Here is a 21254-nt window from a genome sequence, read left to right on the forward strand (position 1 = left end):
GCTGCTGTAGTCACAGGTGACGTTACCAGCATTGTTCCCCCACAGGTGTTGCGACCTCTCTGGGGCCCCACGCCCTGCCCGCGCTGAGCTGAGCCAGCCTGAGCCCTGACTGACCTCGGCATCTCCTGTCCCACTGGAGCTGCTGCAGACATGCCCTCCTGTCGCTGCACCTGTCTTCAACAGTATGAAAAGACACTGTTCAAAATCCCTGGCAAGATCACCCTCTGCTTTAAATACGAATGTTATATATATATATAAGCTTTCCGATGGAAAATATTTACAGAACCACATTTGATTCCAGAATATTTCTAAGGCTCGGCTCGATTTAGTCAAAGCTGGGGTGGATTATGTAACCAGGCAGGAGGAGTCTGGCATTGTAAACATTAGATTCACAAACTTTTAACACTGCCTTGGCCACTTGAAATCAGTGATGATGACAGCATCAAATTTTCAAAGATCTGAATAACAGACTCTAAAAATGCTACATCCCACAAAATAACAGGACTTCTGACTGAAGATATTCCTTGATTTTATTTTTTTAAACCTTTATAAAAAAAAGAAATGACAAGGCTAGAGAATAAACCAACTTTATTTTATAACAGTATTACAGAAAGCAAAATATCACTTAATACAACTTGCAGCCGCTATAAATCTAATCTGGCATCATAACTATACATCAGGTCAAAAGCAAAGGGAAAATGTTCCATACAGTTAATAAGTCCCTATCAGATCTCTGGTGTCAGCTTCAAACAGTCTAGTTTTCTGATGCCCATCCAAACACCACCACAGCCCTGCCCACTCCTCTCCCCTGTGCCCTCAAACCTGTGTGAATCCCACTATCTGAGAGAGACAGACCTGCTCAATAACAAAAGGTCAGTTTCACATGTACACAAGGAGGTTTAATACAAAGCAAGTGTTCTACACAAATGTCCAAATAATGGAAAGTACTGAAATTTGGACATGTTAAGAAAGAAAGCACTAATAAGGTTTTAAGCTGCCTGAATACTTCAGTAGGAGGGAAGACACCGTTGCCTCTTGCTCCTCCCTCCTGTTTCTGGAATGCTGCCGAAGTGCGTGTCTGAGAGGCGTTGGCACTGCGGTGCGGCGAGGGTCTCCGCACACAGCACGTGGTCAGTGAGCTTCTGCATAATTCTCCAGTCTGGAGTCTCTGACTTTCTACTAACAGTAAAAAGTCACAGGACTGGAAAGTCAAAAGGGATCCCATAAAAGATATTCCCAATGAATTTCTAAAACATTAGAAAGTTTTTGAGATGTAAGAAATGCTTTTAATCCATACTAATATTTTCTCATACAGTGTATTTACTGCAATTCGAAAACTGTAAATATTTGCTGTAATTGGTGGGAGTTCAGTGGGAATGGGAAGGAGGAAAGACACTACCTAAGTTAGTCACAGCGTTTTCTTTCCGCACAACAGCACCTGTTCCAGTGAACAGCACCTCACCAGCCGGGCTGGCTTTGTTCACTATCATTGGATCATTTGAGTCATAAAAAGCAGGTAGTTGTACACAAAGTAAACAGGAAACAAAAAAAACCTCCCTAATTAAAATAAAAAAGGAAGAAAGAACCAAGATTACTTAGGAGTGGTTATAAAACAAAACAATATATTAAAATGCGAGGGAACAGAGTAGACCAGAGCTGTTAAGGTAGGGTTTGTTGTTGGCATTTTAACACTTCAGGCTTCTGGTCATTGTTACCAGTCGTAAATTCGTGGGAGTAGTGGTGTGGCATTAAGACTTGAAACGGTCAAAATTCTTCAGGTTCACAAAGTTGAATGTTGTTTAATAAATGGATTTCTAGGAGGAAAAGAAACAAGGCTTAAATATTCAAAGACAGAGGCTTTGAGGGAAAAAAATGTAGGTAACATTCATAAAATTTCAAATCAAGGAAACCACAGTGACTATCTGATTGGTTCTACAGTAAATAATTGCCAGGAGCCATACATGAGACCCTATTCCACCCTTGAGGGCCTTAAATTAAAGTATCTTGAGAACTGACAAGCATATTAGAAACAACTGGCTAGTAAGAATAAACCAAAAGCAAGTAAATTATAAAACACAGGTAATTCATACAGTAAAAATATAAAAAAGAGAAACCAATATAGGTTTTAAAAGTAGATCCAAGTACAGAAGAAAAACAAAAGTCAATTTTGAATTCACTGAAATGAACAGAAAGGGTGGAGAATGGAATGGAGGAAAGAGGCCCGGAAGTGAGAAAGTGCCCAGTATTACGATGGGTGTACAGATGTACGGGAGGGTGGGCGAGAATGAACGTGAGGAACAGGACAGTGAAGAAATGGACATGACTAAAGCTAAGTAACGGCATGGTGAGTAACTGAAGGTAAGGTAAAAAACATTAGGTACATGTTTTAATACCAGACCGAGAAATATGAACTTGAACTAACAGACAAAGAATAAGTTCAGAAAGAGTATTCAATAAAAAGATCAACTGCCAATCTACTGCAATGATGCAGACTGGAGTGCAAGAGGAGGGACGACAGAGCAGAGTCGGGGCTGGCCAGCTCAAAGGGGGCATGAGAGGAGGCTGGGTGTGACTCTCCTCTGGTTCTGAGGAAGGTCTGACATGGCCTGAGATTTACATTTTGACAACATCACTGTGGCTTCAGTATGATGAACAGACTAGAGGTGGAGGGGAGTGAAGACGGGAACACCAGTCTGGAGGCCACTCAGCAGCCCAGGCTGCACGAGGAAGATGACACAGGTCAGGGATGGCTGCTGGAACCAAGGACCCAGACGACAGAAATCAGGTGGAAGAGACTAGGAAGGCAGTACCAGAGAGTACTTTCAGGTTTGGAGTCCTGAACCTCAAAAACAGAGGTAGAATAAGAGGCTTACAGCCTGGGTGAGGTCTTAGAGCTAGAGATACAGATTTACAGATTTGTCAGCACAAAGGAACAAGTGAAACCAACAGATAGAATTAGTCTCATGTAAGTATAACAGAAAAATGAGAGAAAGAAGTCTTGGGAGCCCACAATGAAAGGTAAGTAGGTCGAAGAGAGGACTAAAATAGGAATGGACAGGGAGGCAGACAAAAAATAAGGATGGTGCATTGTCCCTGAAAGAGAAAGAGTTTTAAGAAGACAACTTTTCATTTTGTATTTCAGCTTGATTGTAAGTTTTGGTAAAACATAGGTAATTACAGAGGATGGTCGAGAGGTAATTAAGGACCTTTCCAAGACACACTGGTCCCAAATTAAGTCCTGTTTTAATGAAAAATCTCCCCACTGTTTAGATGTACCACAGGTATTATAGCCTCTGATTATTCAGGACAGATTGATTAATCAAATTCATTTTATTCCACCCCGTTGTCTGCTTTGGGCTATTTCATTACTCATTAGTACTTGTGCTTGATTCTAGGCAGTGAAAAATCAATGGAGAAAACACAAAGTTGTCTTTTTTAGATTAGTAATTATGAAAAGAAATGTGGGGGGTGGTGAGGAGGGAATGGATAAAACTACCCATTGGATTTGGAAGTTATTTGTGACCTTCAGTCACACTATCTAGCTATCCTTTTTCTTTATGGGCTGTTAGCTATCTCTGTTTTCTTTGCTTAGTAAACATGCATCGTTGTTGAACTCAGCTGCCACTGTGCCTAGCTTATGATATGGAAAATGAACCCCTGAGGTTACAGTGCCTGGAAACCTACAGAGAGAAAGAGGTTGAGGATTCTGTTCTCCATTTCCTTTAGGCTCCATGTCACTTTATTTCACTGAATATGTTTTCACCAAAAATTAAAATTTGAATTTTTAAAATGAAGTGAAAATTAAACTTGCTTAAAAGTCATTAAATGAACAGGAATCAAGGAGTATGTAGGAATTGAATGAAAGAGATCTTGATTTCAAAGAGCGTCAACATTTATTGAAATATATGTAGAGAAAAAGACATAGTCACCCATGTAAAGTCAAGTATCATTTACTTTCATTTATTCATAATCAAACCACTAGAAAGTAAAATAAATCAATTTTTCTGAGAAATAATATAAATGATGATCCAAATAGCTTTCAGAATCAAAAAATTATAGTTATAGGATGTGAGGGTGATCTGGCTGCGACATCTGTCACCCCATTGATCGCCAGGGTTGATTCGGCTGATCTGGCTGGCTAGGCGGGTGTCCCCCTCCTCCCTCACCGATCCATGTGCGTCCCTCCCGAAGCTGCGTGCTCGGTCGAAGAGGACGACCTTCCCCCCACCCCGAGGAGTGGACCGGTCTTCGGTCAAGGGTATACGAGTAGCTGCACTCCCCTGCTAGAATCTCCAAACAAGCTCTCAAGGTCCAAAAAATTATAGTTATTATCACTTACTGCTAAACACATTTTTCTTGTTCTTTTAAAAAGCAGTAAATTGAGTATAACTCTGAGTTAATTAGATATTCAATGTTTCAGAATCCCCAGTTCCTATTGTCCTAGATGAATAAGGAATAACTTAAATGAATTTTTTTTTAATTTACATGTCCACTCATCTTTCTGACTGCTTTTTGCACTTGAACACATATAGAAATGTATTTCCAAGTAAACATCTAACATTTGAGCTGGGAAGAAGCAAAGATAAGGATGAAATAGCATTAGCCATTTTAATTTCCGTGGTTTTTTTTTTAATGTAGCTGTGAGAAATAAAAACTTAATGTTTGGCCATTCTTAAGACTACATTTGGGTCTAAATGATTTATCACATAGCCTAATCAAAGTGAAAACTAGCAACTGGTTCTTCATGTGCAAGCTGTAAAGTTTTAAGGATTCTTTTCTTTTTTTAAAGCTTAAATTCTACTCATTTCATAGAATTCTTGATATCATTATACAAATTGACAGGAATTAATTACTGGCATTAATTCAACCTGCTTTCACTTTTGACAACATCATAACATTCATACCTGGGGTTTGCATAAGACCATAGCTGTTAAGTATATGGGTTATACTTTATGTATCAGAATTTTGGTCAAGCAAAAAAAACAAAAACAAACAAACAAACAAAAAAACCCTCAAACCACTGTTTTCATGCTTCAGTTTCCCATCATTAGACTATACAATGTCAGTGAACATTTCTAACTACTATACTCACATTCCATAGCCTGTGTCTCCCTCTGTTGGCCAATGTGAGAATTGGTTTCACAAATTTGTAATTAGGTAGCTATTTCTTTCAACTAATCACAGGTCTAATTCTATGTCCAAACTCTTCATGGAGACATGCCTGTTACCTACTTTGCATTAAGTCCTCATAGAGGGTGCAGAGTGTTTTTACCTTCCGCAGTGTGCCGTGATGAGCAGTGGGAAATCAGTCAAGTAAGCACAGAAGTTCTAACCTCATCTGAAAAGCACAATCTCTGTTTCCAGACACAAGGGGTTCACATCGTGCATCTCAATCTTGAGCACACTCTACTCCAGAAATTGATTCAGTGAGTTGCAAATGTGCCCCTTTAAAAAAGCATTTAATCCAAACCACTGGAAACACTGGCTTTTAATAGTAAAGACTCATTGATTTCTTCAGGCCAAATTTCAATGGGTTTTCTTTAAAGCTGACAGTTGTTTTTCTATTAGAATCTTTATGCCTGACACATTGATGTGACTCTACTTAAGGAATTACTACCACCCAGCAACTTTAGAAAACCCTGTCAATTTCACCTCATTTTGAAACATGATTGTTTTATACAATTTGGTTTGACTTATTGTTCACTTAGCTTTATATCATAGCTGCAACCTCAGAAACATTTTGTACAAAAATAAATGTTTCTAAAATGAGTCCTGTGTCAAGAACATTGGTGGGAGTTATTATTTGAAAGTTTCCGATCATGAATTCTTGTGAAAGCAATGTGATGTGAATTCACACTGACAGAGAGTCGGTTCTGGCCAGTCACTGACTGCATGATTTGGGTGAGAGACTCCAGCTCTCTAGGTCTCAATGTCCTCATCTACATCAGAGTAAGAACTAATTCAGGTAATAAATGGCAAAGTTCTCAAATAAAGCTGGGCACAGAGTAGACACTCATTCAATCAATTTAGCTAATATTCTTTTTATAGATTTTCATACATTGTATTTCACTCCTAGTTATGCTTTCAAATAAAATACAATTCTGCTCTGAAAGCTAGAGATGTGCAGTTCAGTTTCTCCATTAAGAATTGCCTGGAGCAGTAATAGTTCCTCACAGGGTACTTCATCTGATCTTACCTACTCCTGACAAATAAAACTTACCGAAGGACAGTGCTCCTCCCAAACTCAAATCCCCAGTGCAGATGCGCTGCAGAGCGAAGTCTAAACTAAGGTTCTAACACGGAATGGAAGACCCTCTGCTATTTGCTTTTGACAAATCTTTCTGGGAACTCCACACAAAGCTACGGTGCAGGAATTGCTCTTCCTGATATCCATCCCATTGTTTTTTACAGGTTCTTTCCTCTCTCCCCATATGTTCAAACCCTCCCCAGCGCCCTGCACAGGGAGCTTTCCTGCCGCTGTGGCAGGGAGATCTTCTGATCTGCAAACCCAAACAGCCCCTTCTGACAAGCTGCATAGCTCTTCATCCAGGCTTCTCTCGAAAACTATGAATTTTTTACCCTATATGCCATTTATATACACATTCCTATACTTTTGACTTTCTTATACTAACTGTAATAGCCCCTTGAACATGTATGTCCATAATATATACTAATGAATCTATGAGCTACGGCAATAGGGACTAATCTTCAAGGTGAGCAGAGAACAGAGGCTTGGGGAGGAAAAAAACAGAACTGCACTATGTCTCTGGGAAGAAAGCACTACTGCCTGTCTTCACCATTACTTTCATCTGCCGATTTAAGTGGAAAATTCTGGGTTCCTTTTTCTGAATAACTGTCTCTGTGAAACCCCAGGAGGACTCTTACTTCTTCAAAAATACTGGTTTTCCCAAACGTCTGAAGCTTTGACAGAGATTTCTAAGAGTAGTTATTATCTGGCCGGAAAGCTAACGTAAGGTCTTCTGGTTCATTCTGCCACATTCAAATCTACTGGGAACTTGCCATGAAAGCATTTTACAAAATCTTCAAGCTCCTTTTACATAACAAATGCACTACAGTTAAGGTTCTGTTCCATATGCTTTACTCCAGCTAAGCCTTTGCAAATCCTAGGTTCATAAGATAAGTAGAGATAGAAGGCATTTCTCTGTAGCATCAAATAAAAAGTGTACTTGTAAATACTAACAAAACCCTTATCTTTCAGAAAACCATCTTTGAAGCATTTATGAACAGAACTTGCTAAGTTTTCATTTAATATTTTCTTTATAGAAAGGTTAGTCAGAATCAAAAGAATTCATCTCTATCCTCAATTCTCTGACTTATTAGTTTACCTTTTTTTCTTACATCTTCAAAATCCAGTATGTTATTTTATATCGGAAGCACATCTCCACTTAGAACAGGCACATTTCAAATGCCCAACAGCCCAGTAGTACTGGCTACCACACTGAACGGAACAGGTCTAGATTCCCACTGGCTCTAATGCTAGCTGAACTATTTTGATGCATGAGTTAAATAAACATGGGGTAACATGTCCTTGGAATGTAATCCTCAGGAGGACTGGAGCATCTTAAAAACACACACACACATACATATACACACAAACTTATTAGTTGCCATAGCAAAATTCCCTCTTACTGCCCCACACAAATTTACATGTTCAAAAAATAGTACCTGGGATGTCGAACATCAGAGAAGTTCTTGAGACTAATGAAGTTATATTTAGCTCCACGCGTGGATGGTATTTCATGACTCTTGAGTGTAATTACCTATGGCAAATGACTTTAATCTCTAGGATTCTGTTTCCTCATAAAAGAGGGCGGGGTGAGAAGATTATATATTAAATTATATATTCTTCATAACCACTACCTCTACCCACCTCAGAGGCCAGGCGGGTAACAGACTAGTAGGGAGACCAGGTACCAACGACCTCAACATAAAAGATGCTGGCAACTAGGAGTGCTTCTCCCTGTCTAAGGGTGGCAGCCCCTACTAGCCACGGGAGCCGTGAGAGAAAGCAGGCACAATGTTAGAGCTTCCAACGTTTCTAAATGGTTTAAGTATTAATAATTAATTCAAACTCTAAAAAATGCTGCTTTGTCCAAAAAAGAAAATTCTAGATATGGCCTGCATGCATTCCCTTTGTAGACTTTGTCTTGCCCTTCTCCCCCTTGTTTTATTAACCCTAAATACTAATGAAAAAGTGGGGGAAACATGCAGCGTTTGTATGGGATTAATAACCTTAACAAATTTATGAGAGAAAAGATAATAAACATCTGAATAGGAAAACAGACAAAGGACACAAACTGGCAATTCAGAGAGATGCAATGTGGGTGTGTATTTCAACCTCACTAGCAATAAAAAAAAACAAACAATTAAAAATGCTCTTTCCCCACAATTTAAAAAGAAGAGGGAAATACTCTTTCCTCACCAGATTGGCAGATTTTTTTAAACTGTATAATCTTGAGTGCTGACAAGAGCACGGGGAACAGGGACACTCATAAACTGCTAGTGGGAGTCTAGCTGTAGAACCTTTAAGGGAAACATTTATCAATATGTCAAAAACCCTCAGTGACACACCTACTCTAATTTTAGAAAATACTTGCCCTGGAGAAACAATGAATTTAATGTACAAAAATGTAAACACAAGTATGATATTTGTAGGTGTGTCTATAATTGTGAAAACTGAGGAATAAACTAAATAACCATTAGTAAAGGTTAAGTAAACCATGAAGCATCCATTCAACAGCTGTTGAAAAAGGATGAGGTAATGACAAGGGAATTTATCTACAATGTACTGTTAAGTGTGGGGGGCGGGGGGAGGAAGCAAGATAAATATAGAGTTGACAGTCCCAGCCTACATAAATTGAGGTGTGAGTGCGTGTGTGTGAGTGTATGTGTTCACACATACGCACTGTGAAAAGGAATTAGCTCTCTCTAGGAGCAAAGAAATTATGGATCACTTACACTTTCAACTGCCTTTTCCTTTTTAAAAACTATAACCTCCTCTGTTTTACTATTGGGGGCGGGAAGGAAACACCGTAAAGATAGGTTCATTTGCGAAAACAACAGTTGGTGATTTTGTCCAAGAGCAAACCCTGGGGAATTAGTGGCTACCAGATGCCAATGCCTGCACGACGCAGTGGCATCAGTGCCTCTTTGGTCAAGTAGTTCAAATACATTGCATGTGACTCATTGATAGCACCTGCCAGATTTATAAATATTAAAACTGAACATTCCACAGCATCCAGAGTAAAAACTGGCTATGCCTAAAATTCACTAAATCCAAAAGGGCTTTTTATTTCTATGTATAAGAGATCTTCATTTAGGTTTGATTAATCTATATTCAAAGCTAAGTTGTAATAAAATGCTAATTTTAGGAATGAGACTCGTACAACTAGGCAAACAGAATACAATAAAAATGCAACAAGTTTGATATGCCTGCAAACCTCCTGGCTCCTGAATTGAAGCTAGTCACCTGGAAGTCCATAGGCTTGTGTTTCTTTTCAGGGACAGGGTGATGCCACCCGTAAACGAGTAGCTCATGATTAGCCTGAGCTCGGTTCAGCCAACATGGTTTTCTCCTGTCCGGTCAGTTAGATAGCTAGTGCTAATTGCCTACTTGGCTTGTGAGTTCATTTTGAAAACATAGACATCACCCTAACGTTGAAATGTTGGTTTGAACACAGTGTTATCTTGTTTAGAAATTGGTGTTCATAGATGCACAATAAGCACAGAAAGGAAAACCACTAATTTAGTTACGTGTTTATTGTGGTTTGGGGATTGGGACTCAGGGTTTATCTAACAGGTTCCAAGGAATGATGGATTTGCCAGGTTTTAGCAATCACAGCACTAGCTCTGGTGGCTCTGTGAAACCTAACACAATGCTCTCCATCGTCTCAGATGAAGACAGGCAGAGCAGACAAAAAGGCCAAAGGCCCAATTACTGTTTTCCAGATTCTTGAAAACAGTCTCCGTGTAAAATCCCTTTTCCTCAACCTGTTACAGGGCTTCATGCCTACTTCTTGACTGAAGAACTCTGACAAAGCCCCCAGGTTGTACCAACAATTTCAAAGGACACATTCACTTCATTTCTTTGCCATATTTAATACTTGATTACTCTCTCCTTCTTAAAGTTATCCTCTTCTTGCTATTTTCATGACATCCTTTCTCCCTGTTTTCTTCCTACCTCTGACTCCTCCTCTTCTATGTCCTCGGCTCCCCAGGTCACAACACTCTGACCTGGCCTTGGGTGAGCTCAAACCAAAGGCTTCATCAGTAGACGACACATTCGGATGACCTCCAAATCTCCTCCTGATCCAAAGCCTGCTGTGCTCTCTCAACTTTTGGCTACCTCCTGGACCTCTCCATGTATACGCTTTTTAAAAAATATATATATATATTATTGATTTTTTACAGAGAGGAAGGGATAGGGATAGAGAGTTAGAAACATCGATGAGAGAGAAATATCGATCAGCTGCCTCCTGCACACGCCCTACTGGGGATGTACCTGCAACCAAGATACAGGCCCTTGACCGGAATCGAACCTGGGACCCTTGAGTCCGCAGGCCAACGCTCTATTCATTGAGCCAAACCGGTTAGGGCGTAGACGATTCTTAAAGTCAACATCTCTGGGATAGAAAATCTTCATGTTTATTTGACTCTTAAGACCAAAAACGGATTCATGGCTGACTTTATGTGTTACAAAAAGTTCTTACAACCTGCCTTGGAAACAAACTCTTCTGTAAATTCCATTATCACCCCCAGTTTACAGATAACAGAACTGAAGTAGAGACATGAAATAACCTACCCAGGTCACACAACAATGAAGTAGATTTTAACCCAGCAAATCTGCTATGCTACACTTTATGCTACACCATCTGGTAAATTTCCATTTACCCATAGTGTGTGTGTGTAATATGGGGCCTTATAGACTCACTTCCAAGCTTCCTCCATAATTCCTGTGACAGTTGGTTCCTCCTACATAGTACACAGAACAAAAGATATATTTTTGCTTTAAGATAGAGCAGAGGACTGGCGATACTGCACGTGCTATGTGAGAAAATAAACACGTATTCCATGACTGCAATGACAGGAACCACCAACTCATTTGCCCAAGCTATCCACCTGGGCATTATCTGGGAGTTTTCCTCTGCTCACCCACCTACTCGACTTACTAACTTCCATACCTTCATGCAATCACCCAGTCACAAACCTCTACCTAATTTCTATCCCTCAAATACATGAGGAGTACCCATAGCTTTTCAGGATAAAGATTAGCCTCTATGGCTTGGCTCGTAAGGCTCTATAACAGTGGTTCTCAACCTTCCTAATGCCGCGACCCTTTAATACAGTTCCTCATGTTGTGGTGACCCCCAACCATAAAATTATTTTTGTTGCTACTTCATAACTGAAGTAGTAATTTCAAGTAGTAATTTCAAGTAGTAATTTTGCTACTGTTATGAATCATAATGTAAATATCTGATGTGCTATATGTGTTTTCCGATGGTCTCAACCCACAGGTTGAGAACCGCTGCTCTATAAGATCAAGCCTCTGCCTCCCTGCTCCTGTCATCTCCCTTCACTCTCCTGCAAGTGGTCTGCAATCCAGCTACACCTGACCTTGTGAGATTCCTAGAGTGTCAAGTTCACAGCACCATAACCCGTCTGGAATGCCCCCTTCCATATCTTTCTTCACTGAGCTGACTTCTACTCACCTGGAAGCTCAAGGGAGAGGCCCCATTATGATTATTTTAGAGACCTTGCCTTTCTGTTCCCACTCAACTCAGTTGAGAACATATAAACTTGAAACTATTCTGCTACCACTGATTTACTGTCTGTGAGTGTGACCTTGTTTGATTTGAAGCCTCCATGGCAAAACAGGAAAAGGTATCTGATGGGCACTCCACTGATATTTGTATAACGAGCAAATACATGAATAAGATGAGTAGATGGTTGCGTCTTCGGCTGTTGACTGCTTCCAGATGAAAAGGAGGCATCTTCACTTTTACCCCACATCAAGGATTGCTCCAGAAGTCAGAGGTTCATTGAAGTCTGGGTTCAGAGAGCTCATGGTGCCAACTGAAGCGAGTCACGAGCTCCCCTCCTGGGCCCATTCTTTTCGAGGCCACACACTCCACCCCACCAAGCCTGCATTCTCCTTCCTCCTGACCAGGAATGCCTGAACACCATTCCAGTGGGGACAGGTCAGTGACATTGTGTCCATCTGAGGGCTTATAAATATGCATTTATGACAAACTGACAGGATGGACTAGTCCATAAGAGGACATAAAGAAAAGGTTACAAAGGTTTAGTAAAGTTCTGCTCTGAAGTCTGTGTTTTCTTTTTCATGGTGTCTGAATTGAGGTCCTCTCCGCCTCACAGCTGGCCAACCCCTGCTGAGATGGCAGACATGGAGGTTCTGTCCATGCAGGCTGTCCTTTGCCTATCTTTCTGTCTGTTCCACCCCCACCTTGCAGTGCTTGATGAAAAGCTCAGAACTACTCCAAAGGGAGAGGTCAGATCAGGAGGAGAGTTTTCTACATCTGACAAGGGGAGCCGGGGCAGACACACAGTTATTTACTCTCTTCTGACGTTCAGATACTGTCTGGGTTCTGCTCTTTGCCTTGGCCCACCTGCTGCCTCTGTGCAATCCTGGGAGTGCAAACACACTCTCCTCTTGATTGTCACCAGCAAAGGGAATTTTTCAAGAACAAGCTGCAGCCAGAGGGGGTGGAGATGCTAAAATGACTTAAGGCACTGAGGTAACTCCTATTCTTCCTTCAGATATCAACTCAAACGTTGTTTCTCAAGTTACAATAGGTTAAATTTATAATAGTTCAACTCTGTCTGTTTCTTCTACAAGTTTGACTATTTCAATCCTCAATGCCTAGCCCTACCCTAGCACATTCTGATACTCAAATATTTTTTGAATGGATGAATTTTCCCAAATCTAGTTTGTTCATACTTTAACTTCCTAAATATGTTTAACCAGTTGCTTATAAGAGATGACCTCAAAGACAGGCAAACTACAAAGGCTGTGTGTGTGTGTGTGTGTGTGTCTCCCAATGCAAAAATAAATTAAGGTACAAGGAATAACTGATATAACTAATTAATGCATTTTAACTTATTAAATGCCACAAAGGAAGGTGGGGGTGTTGGTAATATTCACAGTGATCACTACCGATTCAAAGAATTTAGAGAAGAAATACCCACTCATTATCTTATTATACCCTTATAATAAGTCCTACGAGTTTGTTTTTTTTTTAAAAAAGGGGTAGATTTAACCATCCCCACTGATTTGTACAATGTCACATAGTTTGAGATCTAACAAGATTAAAACATAATATTTGACCGTCTGACTCCCAGCTAAGGTGTTCTCAGTCTTCCATATATAAAACTATCAGGAAAGTACATCTCAAAAATAAGAAGATCAACATTTACCATATTATACACCACATTTATTCAGGTATCTAGATAATGTGTTAAACTTTTAACTGATTTCTGCTTATAGCCCCTTTGTACACCTGTGTTAAAAACAGCATGTAAATAAATAAAGGGTAAAGTTGCTAGGTATAAGACAATATAGAAAAGCCAATTGTATCTGCCTATACCAGCAACAGCTAGAAAAGATTTATAAGACCTCTCTCTGGGTAAAATAATCATACAATTTCATTGAAAGAAATTAAAGAAGACCTACATAAATAGAGAGATATTTTATGTTTGTAGAAAAGAAGACAATATCATAAAGATATAGTTTTTATTATACTGAGCTAAAGAGTGGATGTAATTCCAATTAAAATACCAGAAGGTTTATCTTAGAACCTAATAATCTGACTTTGAAATTTATATGACATAAAAAGAGCCCAGAACAGCCAAGATACTCCTGAAGAAAAAGAACACAATTAGGGAGACATGGCCTAGCAGATATCAAGATCATTTTAGAGCTACAGTGAATAAGACAGCATGGCACTGGAATAGGGATGGACACATGGACGGATGGAAATGAGAGCGCTCAGAAACACACCCATGCATTCAAGAAACTGGATACATGATCTGCACATTAGAGGGCGAAGGATGGGCTCTTTAATAAACAATAATGGCACGCTGTCTACTTATACAGAAAACAAATGGATCACTGTTTCTCATCACACAGGAAAAAAAATTTCGGATGATTTAAGAAATGATATGTGAAAGGCAACATTAAAATCACAGGATCAAAAATATCTTTAATATTTCAGGGTATGAAAAAAAACATAAGCCATAAAGGAAAGCTTGATAACTCAACTATATTAACTATATTAATAACTAAATTCAATGTATTAATAACTATAGTGGAGTAATTATTAATAAAAGGCAAACCAGAACACATAAAATTGACAAAGGATTAATATCCAGAATCTGTCCTTACTCAATAAGAACAAGAAAGGCATCCATGGCAAAAGTTAAAAACATAAAGGGGAGGCTGTGCAGTGACTGAACTCCTCTCTGCGATGAAAAAGCACGCGGCCTTGACACAGGCGGAGTGTTCTGTGACCAGTCACCCCGAGATTAACCAAAGAACATATGCATCTGTGCATAACTCATGGACATAGTGAGGGGGGCAGGGTGGGATGGAGGGGGTCAATGGGGAAAAAAGAGGGGCATTTGTAATACTTTGAACAATAAAAATAAAAAAAACAAACAAGAAAATCCATATATAATTATGAACATTTAATAATTTCATTAAGAATTCTTTAGCCCAACTTTTAATAGCTATATTTAGTCATCACATAATGATGACAGCAGAAGGTACAACCAACCCTACTGTTGGCCATTTAGGTTGTTCCCAATTTTTTGCTAGTATACACAAAAATGTTATAAATACATTTGTAATCTTCATACATATCTCTGATTATTTAAGATATATTTTTTAAAGTGGTATAAATGGTAGGCATGTTTAATGTAAGTTTTTGCCAAATTGTCCTCCAGGAAATATTACTAATTTATACAGCAGCATATGAATATATTTTTCCTCCCACAACCTCCCCAACACTGGTTAAAAACATAAACTTTGGCAGATTTATAAGTGAAAACTTGTACAATGCATTTTTCATTGATACTGATTTAAGCAACAGTGACGCTGAACATTTTTGTTTATGTTCACTTAGTTTCTATGTGGTTTACTTGCTTAATCCTCTGCCCATTTTTCTACTGAAGGGTTTACATTTTTTGATGGCACATAAGAGTTCTTAATATATTCAGGATACTAATTCTTTCTCTGCCAGGCATGTTAAACATTGTCATTTATTCTTTACTTTTGTTTTTGTTGGTTTGCTTAAAGTTATACATAATCAAAGGAATCTTTTCCTTTCATGGTTCATTCTCTGATATACCATTACTAATGCCTATATTAAAAGAATTTAACTCGGCTCTCCCATTGCGCCTCTTGCAATAAAATCCCTCATCTAAATGAAGACATCACCTTCTCAAAGGGTCATTGTGAACATTAATTAAGATAACTGTACTTGTGTGCTTTTAAACAGTAAAGCAACTTATCAATGTCAATTACTAGCAGCCCTCAATACCTGCCAGTTATTAACACCGAATGCCCTGTGGTGGAAAGTTTATAATTCTATCCAGACAACCTGAGCAGATGGACTTGGGAATAACAGTCTGGAAAATCAAATGGGACGACAGGAGAAAGACACTGTGACATAGAAGCCCCTTTCACATCCCTCAGCAGGTTCAGAACCACAGAACAGTCATGAGAAGGGCCCTGGACAGCACAGGCTCTCTTACCTTGACTTACTCTTCCCCTTCGTCCAACTCAGTTTCCTTGTGCACCACCACTCTCGTGACCGACATGTCGGGGTGCTGCTCTCTGGCTTCCCTGATGGCCTGGGCCAGCGCCTGCCAGGGTCAGGAGAGAACACTGTCAGTGGAGGAAAGGGCTCCTTCTCAAGGTGGCCAAACACATGCCTGCTGAGCACTTGGGATTCCGCCTCTGCTCTTTGAGGAAGCAGGAAGACTTGAAATGGGCTCACTGTTCCTTTTAGAGGCTGCTTCTCATTTCCCCAGAGTCCCCATTTGTCCAGGCTACTTTCAAATAATAACACATGTGGAAGAAGCAGGCTGGCTCTGAATCCCAGCCGTGCCCTCACCACAAGACCTGGGAAAACGGATGTGCTCTGACCTTAGCATTCTCACCTATCACCTGAGATTAAATGCTCAGGCTGCAGAGAGCATGTTCAGGTCTGTTGTAAGGATAGAAGGGATGGTGTACAGCATAGAGCTTACCCTGTACACTCAAGTGACACTTGCTATTGACCAACTGCCTGAAACCCCAAGGTGCAGGACCAGGCCTCACGTACCTCTGCCCTCTTTGAGCTCTCAGTAATTGTTTGAGTAAAATGTTTGTTGAACTGAAAAATGTTGCAGTAAAAATATCTATAAACTTCTAGGGCACAGAACAATGAAAACCCACAAATGATAGTGACACACAATCAGTACAGCTTAAGACCAGAGTAGACAGATCCCTACTTTACAGTTGAAAACAGTGAAGGAGCAAAGGTTAACGGGTCTTTCCTGCCGGGGCTGCAGGGCAGGAGTGGGCCTCAGGGTGTCCTACCACTAGTTCTCTCTGGACCTGTTGTGAACAGCAATAAGGTTTCCTGCAATGTATCAGAAAGTGCTGTGGCAAATGGAAAGATCCTTTTTTGGAGGGGAAAGATTTTTAAAGAAAAGTACAAGAAAACACCATAGAAGAACACTAAAAATCGAGGACAGATCTCCGAAACAAAGAAATTCTACCAGGCTAGAGAGCACCCTACCTCATAAGGAAAATATGCTTCTAGGAAAAGCAGCATGATGGTTCCTGTTGCTGTCAACTGCCTAAGGGGATAACTGCATTTCTTGTTTGGAATATAGTTTCTGTCAGCCGGAAGGTTACTGAGCAAAACCCTGAGCCTCATTCCACACAAAAGAGGTAAGCTACAAAAGAAGAAATTGTTTTTACACCAAAAAACTTTTGCACAAAAGCTTGGAAGACACCTAGGGGTGCTTAAGTTTCCACTAGGGGACAATCTCTCGTACCCCACCTGTGTCAGAACAAAAGCAAAGTCAGACAGGGACCAGCCTCCAATATGAGTAGCAGCTCCACTGCTTATCTGGTAAGCAGAGCAGGAGAACCAGAGGGCAAGAGTGGAGTGGGGTGAAGAGCAGGGCTCTTATCTCAAAGAAGGTCAGGAGGTGCTTCTGTGTATGGACCACAATTCGAACAGGAGTATACATGTGTTCAGAGGGAAGAGGGAGACTAGGATGATCAAAATTGTCTACCCATGGTGGTCTGTGGAATCCTAATTGTGGAGGATTGGAGCTTTGATGGAAGTCAAATGTAGCCACAGGCAACGTATCAGATACTTTTAGGTTTATGTTCACTCCAAAGATTACATTAAAACAGTGTAAATGTTAAAGCGAAAATACAAATTATGTTCATGGGTAGGTAACACATGTGAAACATGCTTTAATTAGAAAAGGCCCAGGCCGGGTAGCTCCGTTGGGTAGAGCGTAGTCCCATACACCAAGGTTGTGGGTTTAGTCCCCAGTCAGGGCACATACAAGAATCAACCAATGAATACATAAGTAAGTGGAACAACAACAACGTCTCTCTCTCTCTCTCTCTATCTATCTATCTCTATCTCTTTCAAAGCCAATCAATAAATTAAAAAATTAACAAGTAGAGAAACTAAAAAACTGCTAGTCATCTTTAAATAGTCAAAATCAGTTTGCCATTAGTTCCTTTCATTTCATGATATTAGACATAAAATTAAACAATTTAAATGTTAATTTATTATGGTAATAATAGACTGTGAGAAAACATATCACATTGCCAAACTGATAAGTTATTTTCTTAGAACTGGGTTTTGCTCAGTAACCTTCGACTGACAGCTGACCGAGGAGCAAGGGCCAGGTCATTTACGCATCCCCAGTAGAGAGGTGAGTGTCAAGGACTGACTGGCACAGGGTAAAGAACCCACAAAGCAGGTTTCGATGAAAGCACGCTTCTTTAATTTGCCAGCACAAGAGATTCCTTTTTCCTGTCTTGCTCAGTTGAAGCAATTCCTTCCACTATGAAGATTCTTTTAACGTAGGCAAGGAGCTGAAAAGGTGTCAATGATATTAAAGTCACCACATGATCAACATCGGTTTTGAGCAGAGAGGTGATATCTCTCCTTTAATTTCAAATAGTTCTGTCATCACAGGTGTTAAAGAGTAGGCGAACTCATCATGAGTTTCTAGTGACAATCAGACCAAAAGCCACAATTAAATTTAGTCAGAAAAGTGTATGCCATCTTATGATTAGACATGAAAAAGTATAAAAGTTGCATCTCTATTCTCATCATTTGGATATCTGACCTCAGTTTTAAAATGGGTTGAAGCACATCATACAAATGGGAGGCGTGTACTCACAGCAAGTTAATGCTGCAGCCATACCATGACTGTTTTCTACTGTAAGAGTTAGGAATGTGTACTACTTGGGTACTTATATTTCAGTCTGTGTTTTTTCTACCTGCCTTTCAGAAGCAGTGTTGCCTAGCTTTATTTTCAGTTAAAACAGGCCAAAAGACAAAAGAATGCACACAAAATAAAATCTGAGAGTAATCCCTAAGAGAAAATAGTGGCTTCTGAAAGCTGGAAAGGTCTCAGTTCACAGAAGACAAAGGGTAAAAGACACAAAGGCTGGGAGAAGACCCAATTTCCATTACCACCACAGAAAGTGGGCTCCTGCCAGCATGCTATAGGGATTAACAAATGCTTGCTGAGCGAGAGTCCTAGAGCAAAAGAGCTAGAATACCTTTGGTCCAACTTAAGGTCAAAAGAACTCAAGATTGTACAGTGAACAGAGGCAGAAAAATCCTCTCCATGGGAAACTGGAGGCTTGGTTTCCAAGCAGGTAATTCACTTTCCAGTGGTAAATAGGCTCATGTGCTGGTTACCACTAGGAATCTGCGCTCTTAGGTCAAAATTCAGAGTCAGGGCAACCCTTCAACCTCTAATAATGCAAGGAAATAAAAAAATACATATGTAATATGTAAGTAAACCCTGTTTACAGGGATTTAACAAAAACAGTAATATCCTTAGAGGGCATAGTAGAAAATTTATTTCTATTTTGGTCATACACAGTGAGACTTTCTTACATGAGAAATTTTGTTCTCTAAAATTCTCTTTCCTGAATTCTATATTGCATTCAAAGCTGGTTAACAAACATTTGTTCCTCCTCTCCAGCTGTTTGGTCAACTGAACATTTCTTTTTCTTTTCTTCAAGTTGTTATACAAGAAAACATCTTGGCCCAGCTAGTGTGCCTCAGTGCTAGAGTGTCAACCTATGAACCAGGAGGTCACGGTTTGATTCCCTGTCAGGGCACATGCTTGAGTTTCTGGCTCAATTCCCAGGGCAGGAGACAGCCAATTGGTGATTCTCTCTCATCATTTATGTCTGTCTGTCTGTCTGTCTGTCTGTCTCTCTCTCTCTCTCTCTCTCCCTTTCCCTTCCTCTCTGAAATCAACAAAAATTTTTTAAAAAAGAAAAAAAGCTTGGTCTCCTTTAAAGTTGAGTTAAAATCACTCAGAAAATAATGAAACAAAAACTTATCACTTGAAATTGCTATCTAAAATTAAAACAACTCTCAAAGTCTCCAGCAGTTCTATTTACCACCTGCTTTTAAATCATGCATCCTGCTCAACATTAGAATAGAAGCTCAATTCTTTTAATTTTTTTTCTGAATACATATAAATTTTCACTTTGTAAAAGACCTTAGATTACTTTCTCCCACCCCTCAATAATAGTAATAATTAGTAGTAAACAACCCAATTTTCCTAATGCTGTAAAAATTTCTTTTAAGTTCCTAAAAGTAGTCATAAGGCAAACTTAGTGGCTTATTTTTTGGAAGTCAGGATCATTAAGCTGCCATTCATTTTTTAATCACTGATGACTTGCCTGAAACCAGGCCCACATGAATATCTAACAGCTGCCAGGAATCCCCACAATTATTTTGACCCCAAAGTACACAGAAATCCAGTGGGAAATAAAAAGCAATCCCCAGAGTTAGGAAGGCTGAAAGGATAGGTATATCCAGGCCTTAATTCCACACTTAGGATTCAGCCAGGAGGCACTGGGAGGAGGGGTAGGATATACTTTATGTGACATGATGACAGGCACAAAACCTAGAAAATAAACACGGTCAATTTCAGAACCAGAACCGCAGGGCTTTACCTGGTCATGGTCAATATCTGTATCTCCTGTGATCACAATGCGTTTCTCAATTCTTGTTTCAGATATTCCACCTTTTATTGTCTAAAGGTCATAAAGAAAAGAAGGGGGGAAATGGTAATCACTAAAGCTGTGTACACAGAGTCAGGAAAAACAGATGGGGCACACCTAGACCTTCTGATCATTATAAGGCAATGCACACTGAGCAGGGAAGGCTGATGTTCTGGAAACTTTCCATATTTTTAAGCTCAATGGAGAATCCTGTGGTCAAAGCTATAGCATCCGTAAGTTCCTCAACTGAAAGCAACCTTAAAACCTAATGTATCAAGATTCAGGTGACACTGAGAGGGACCAGCTGCCATTTAATCCACATGGTTCCACTGGGACACTGTTAGAACTTCCTGAGTCTCCTCATTCCCAATTGGTCAATTTTTTAAAAGGAGAAGAAATAATTATTTGGTTTATGGAAAGTTACAAGGAATTCTAACAATTTCAGTATCTTTAGGTTTGGAAATTGCCTGGTGTTATCGTTTCGTCTGCTTAATTCTCATCATACAACTCTATTTGGTGATTTTGTTTCTTTGGTTTAGTGCAATAACAGAAATAAAGAGGACTTGGATATGGCTGTCATTCAATGCTGTAATCACAGCTTCTGCATGTAGTTGTACGTGTGGACATGGCACATGGCTGACAGGGCTATGTGACGGGCCGTGTGGGCAGGAGCTCTTGGGTGAACTGCCACACAGTCACTGGTATAGAGCAGCTAACATAACAGAGCCTGGGCCCTGACGGTGAAGAGATCACATGCCTGCGACATCCTAAACAGACAAGGAGCAAATCCACACGGTCCTGAGGAAGCACACACCCAACCTTTGGAACTCTGATAAATGTATACACTAAGTCACAGTGATTGCACTTCATCATACGAAACAAGGCTATCACTTGCCTTAGTAACTGGATGTGCTTTAAAATGCTCAGCCATACTATCTCT

At 39.8% G+C, this 21254-nt stretch overlaps 1 protein-coding gene across 17 annotated transcripts in view; it reads right to left on the reverse strand.

Annotated features, from left to right (window-relative positions):
- Positions 1-571: 571 nt before the first annotated feature.
- The window catches only part of EPB41L2 (erythrocyte membrane protein band 4.1 like 2), a 192553-nt gene continuing 171870 nt past the window's right edge, over positions 572-21254 (reverse strand). For all 17 annotated transcript variants that reach the window (XM_070417691.1, XM_070417689.1, XM_070417685.1 and 14 more), the window contains 3 exons: positions 20267-20347; positions 15793-15903; positions 572-1814 (listed from right to left, as the gene is read on the reverse strand). In XM_070417691.1, the coding sequence (XP_070273792.1) occupies positions 15799-15903; positions 20267-20347 (186 nt within the window). In that variant the 3' untranslated portion in view covers positions 572-1814; positions 15793-15798. The remainder of the gene's footprint in view (positions 1815-15792; positions 15904-20266; positions 20348-21254) is intronic.

Source organism: Myotis yumanensis, unplaced genomic scaffold (genome assembly GCF_028538775.1).
Source record: "Myotis yumanensis isolate MYYU_CA2020_CCGP unplaced genomic scaffold, mMyoYum1.0.hap1 SCAF_6, whole genome shotgun sequence".
In the NCBI taxonomy this organism is placed as follows: domain Eukaryota; kingdom Metazoa; phylum Chordata; class Mammalia; order Chiroptera; family Vespertilionidae; genus Myotis; species Myotis yumanensis.